Genomic DNA, 5,003 nt, shown 5'->3' with positions numbered 1-5,003 from the left:
TTTTATCTAGGTTGTGGGGATGGTGGTTTGGGGGAAGGGGAAGGGAGATTACAGGAGGATAGGGTCGGGCCGGCGCCAACGTCGGGGTTTAGGAGGTCAAGGTCGGGCTGACACCAGCGTAGGGTTTAAGGGAGGCGGCGTTGGTGGCGGCGATGGTGGTGGTTAGGGTTTGTGGGCCGGGTTTTTTATTTTATTTTTGTAACTTTTGATTTTTAATTTTTTTCTAATAATTTATTAAATGAAATTTTGAATTTTAACACCACAAAAAAAAAACCAAAAAAATGTTTTTTAACACTAAAAAAAAAGCCTTTATTTTAACACCAAAATTTTTTAAAAAAATTGTCTTTTATCACCATTTAATATATATATATATATATGTATATATACACATATATATGTATATATGTATATATATATATATGTATATGTCTATATATATATATATGTATATGTATATGTATATATATATGTATATATATACCCACCGTCAGCGGCGCACCACCACCACATCTTCACCCTAAACCTCCCATTTCCAACCCCAGCTACCGGAACGGCCACAAAAAATGGTCGTTTGTTTTTCAAACAACCCAAAAACGAAAGGCCACAACCGCCACTTACGGGTAAAATCGACTGATTTAAGGTCAAAATCGACCATTTTGGCCCTAAACTGGCCGATTTCGACCACTAGTGGCTGTTTTTTAAGGCCGTTTTTAAGGGTTATGAAAAACGGTGGCTGTTTTTGGTGATCATTGGGGAGGGTTGTCGGTTTTGGAGACGGGGAAAGGGAGGGAGCGGATTTTCCGGAGGCTTGAGCTGGGAACACGGGGAAAGGAAGGGAGCGGATTTTTCGGAGGCTTGAGCTGGGAACGGGGAAAGGAAGGGAGCGGATTTTCCGGAGGCTTGAGCTGGGAACGTGGCTGTCAAGGTGAGAGTATGGTGCCGGCGCGCTGCTGAAGGTAGGGCTAACAGTTGGGGTGGGTGGCTGGGGTAGATTTAGGGTTTTGTTTTTTTTTTTTAAATGTTTTGGACTAATTATATGCTTACACGTGGCATTGCAGAGCCCACTAACGGATTTCATCAATGAATCGGTTAAGTGGTGGTAAAAGCCATTTTTCGGTTTTTTTTGTGGTGTTAAAATAAAAGAGTTTTTTTTTTGTTTTTTTTTTTGGTAGTGCTAAAAACCCCTTTTTTGGTTATTTTGTGGTGTTAGAATTCAAAATTTCCTCAATTAAATAAATTAGGAAAAAAAACTAATTAGCAGATGCCACGAGGCACAATTAACCCTTAATGACTAACGGAGTTGACGCCCGTTAGTCATTTGGGTATTTGGGACATTTTTGTTAAACTCAAGGACATGATATATGAATAGTTTCATGGGTGTATTGTAAATAAATAAAAAAACTCAGGGTTATCTACTGAAATAAACATTTATTTATCACCTGATAACCTTTTAAATATTTCACATTGGACTTTTTCAAAATGTTACTAAAACTTGTATCCATTTTTTCTCACCCACTCAACTTTTTACTCACTCTCTCTATTTCTCTTAATTCTTGTGCAAATAGTACTTCTTAACTTACTAATTGATTGTCTTATACTACCTCATATAATTTTTCCAAACTATCTCATATATTAACGTTTTATTTTTTAAAAAAATGACGTTCAGGGGCGTCCCAATCATTTTGGAGGCCCTGTTCTAAACTTGGAAATTGGGCCCTAATTTTTTTTTTAACGAAATTATCATATAACAACATTTTGAACGAAACTCAAAATCGCAAACTACTTTATTTAAATTGTAAATAATATGATTATTATCAAATTACAATCTCAAATTAGTAAAAATGCAAAAAGGATTGAAACAACTAGATAAAAAAAAAAAAATCCGCAACTTTAATTGCCAAATTTGCCGGGTTTTCGCAACCCACTTCGCCACTCACTAATCAGTTCAGAAACTCCATGGCATTCATCTTCTTGAGTTCTTATTAACCACTTAACTTATGCCCAATTTATTATTATTACTAATTTACAATGAATCTTAATTTAATTTTTTAAATTCTGAAATATAATTTGTATATGATAACAAAGGTTATTGAAGAAAATAGGAGATTGAAAAGAAATTTAGGGGTAAAAAATTTAACTACTTGATAAACAAAAATTAAGGGGTTTAATTGTGCAAAACATGAAATCAATTTTTCCTTGAAAGCAATTCAAGATTTGAGAAAATATACTTCATGCCCGTTGTAATTGATAGAAGGCAAACCGTTAAATATGGAAATTGAATAATTTGGGGGTTAAATAATAAAATTAAATGAGAAAATAGGAAGAATTAAAAGGGAAGATAGAAAATTAGGAAAAAAATATTTCAGAAATTTGTAGGTTTGAGCAATTCACGAAGTATGGGAAGATGAATCTAGACAACTGATTAATTATGGGAGTAAATGGAGGAGGCTGACTTTTAGCTTTTCATTGCCTAAATCAGATTTTTTTTTTCTTCTTCTTATGGCTGGGTTGGGCTTCGTAAATAGGGGCCCTTAAAATTTTGGGGCCCTTTACTGAGGGCCTGTTTGCACAGGGCCTTAACCGGGCCTGTATATGAGGTAAATTATATGAGGTAGTATAGGACAATCAATTAAATATTAGAATAAATCAATACAGAAATTAAAGCCTTAATTTACAAGAAATGGGGGAACTGAGGAAGCACTCCACCATCATACTAACTCAATTAAGTTACAACCGTTCATAGATTTTTTTTAAAAAAAAAACAAGAAACTTGATGAGAAAGAGAGATTCCTTCACGTTCTATACATTATTTTTCTCATGTTTTTTTGCGAATGTAATGAGCAAAACTAAGCTAAAATTACTAGGATTTCACTAAAAAAATGGCAGGCAAAAAAAAAGGAGGGGGGGGGGGGAATTGATTATTGAAAAAAATAAAATTGTTTGCTCATCAAGTCCAGGAGATGTGAAAAGGCCAAAAACTACACTCAGGTGTATGATGAAATTTGTATCCGCTAATGAAAAAGTTGCTTCGTATATCCTCGAGATTTACTAGCAGAAACATCTCTTGTTCTTCTCTTAGAATCAGAGATCAACTGCTGTTTAAACGTAGCAATAAATGCTTCAACTCTTCTATTAAGCTCTTCTTCTGACAACTCCATATCTTTTTCCACCTTACTATTAACAACATTGCTTGTTGTCTTCTTACCTGTCAATTCATAACTTTGACCATTACAAGTAGTACTAACACTACTTTTAGTTACTACTACATCGGATTTATGTTTATTAGCCACAATTTTCTCATCTACATTGCTGTTGCCGTGGTGATCCTTAGCGCTTGACCCGGTGCAGAAGTGAAGAGATGTGAATAAGACGGCTAGCAACACTAGGTTCAAGAGAAGAAATATACGAGCACGCCATTGCTCTACCAAGGACACCACCACAGCGCGTCGAAAACAAAGCATTAACAAGGCAATTACCATTGTGAATATGGCAGTGTGTAGATGTTTTTCCTCTACTAAAACTTTCCTATCCATTTGTTTTTGTAATTCAAAGATACAGAAAAAAATGATAAAAGAACAAACACTTTTTTTTTTTTTAGGCTAATAAGCTTAAAAGGTGGTGTATAAATGTTTGAAGGTTCCTTTTATAAGGCAGGGAAAGAGTGAAATGATACATGGAATCTACCTGACCTAGGATGAAGTAGAGAGTATATAACTAGTGAGCAATGAGCATGCTTACCAAAATTATTTTTTTATTTGCACATGCTCACAATAATAAGGCACCATTTTTTATGGTTACTTAAATTATATTGAAATTCGAAATGTCATTCTAATTATTAGTTTGAATTCATTAGAAACTATATTAAAATTAGGTAATCAATACAAGTAATTATCATTTTTCAATTTTTATTATTAAAGTTTAAATTTTCAATCATTAAAAATTGCTAAATTATGCTTCTATAAGTGGAAATTCTAGGTATCATATGGATCATAAGTGATACTAGAAAATATAACTATCAGCTTTATTTCAAAAAAAAAAAAAAAAAAAAAAAAGTTATTTCCCGAACATTTTTACATAAACCACTAATGTAATCATTAATTAGCTAAATTACTTAAACAAACAACTATTAGTTGAAAGCTAACCTCACATTGCCAAACAGGGCTTAAAATTTAGGTTGTCAGAAGTTAAATTCATGCTATGGTAATGCATACTCATTATGAATCAACATGATTTGATTAATCTATTCATCTTTATTTATTATTGGCTAATGTATTAGTGAATTGTCTTAGCATATGCATCCAAGCATCTTTTAAATACAAGTATAAATGAAGACAAGCATGTTGATGAAGTTGCAACAAAATGTTGAAGGCACTAAGGTTGGTTGGACGTGACAAACTTCACAACTTTAACAGTTTAACATGCTAATATATGAAAGTGGGATGAGCATGACATTGATATATCAAATACCAAGTAGTAATAGTAAATTGTTCTTGTCTTCTTGAGGAAATGTACAAGTTGAATTGAACAAAGTGTAAGAGAAAGTAAGAAAATAATGTTGGAAGATGGCAGTGAGCCGTAATGATCAAGGGAAGTCAGAGAGTGAGATGGCGATGTGTGCAGCTTATTTTGGGGGACACAAAAACATACTCCTCCACTCATTTACTTTGTTTTTTTAAAAATAAATATGCTCTTCTTATGTTATCATTCTTAGTTTTTTTTTTTAACTGTCTCCTGGTGTTGGTTTTCCCACCTTTTTGGATTTTCTGTTTTTTTTTTTCTTCTATCGGAATACAGCTCCTATATGTTTACAAAACATATATGAGAGTAAAATTGTAAATTTGATAAGCTTTTGGAGAAAGTTCACTCTGCAGTGGTATATTATAATATACCATTATGTTATGTATTATTATATATGTATAATGTACTACTAAAATATAAATTGTCTGAATAATAAAAATTCTAGTATAGTCGTCGACTACGGACGACTACAGACGACTACTGCT

At 33.1% G+C, this 5,003-nt stretch overlaps 1 protein-coding gene across 1 annotated transcript; it reads right to left on the bottom strand.

Moving 5' to 3' along the window:
- Nucleotides 1-2,930: 2,930 nt before the first annotated feature.
- LOC110734957 lies at nt 2,931-3,533 on the bottom strand. Its single transcript, XM_021915075.1, has one exon. The coding sequence runs from the start codon at nt 3,531-3,533 to the stop codon at nt 3,012-3,014; it is 522 nt and encodes a 173-aa protein (XP_021770767.1). The 3' UTR covers nt 2,931-3,011.
- Nucleotides 3,534-5,003: the final 1,470 nt, after the last annotated feature.

The sequence above is a fragment of the Chenopodium quinoa genome, unplaced genomic scaffold (assembly GCF_001683475.1).
Source record: "Chenopodium quinoa cultivar QQ74 unplaced genomic scaffold, ASM168347v1, whole genome shotgun sequence".
In the NCBI taxonomy this organism is placed as follows: Eukaryota; Viridiplantae; Streptophyta; class Magnoliopsida; order Caryophyllales; family Amaranthaceae; genus Chenopodium; species Chenopodium quinoa.
Note: the sequence above shows the minus strand (reverse complement) of the source record. Positions and strands in the feature narration are given on the sequence as shown.

Bases quoted from the DNA above. Each gene is read 5' to 3' on its own strand.
- LOC110734957 (XM_021915075.1), bottom strand. From the start codon at position 3,533: ATGGATAGGAAAGTTTTAGTAGAGGAAAAACATCTACACACTGCCATA.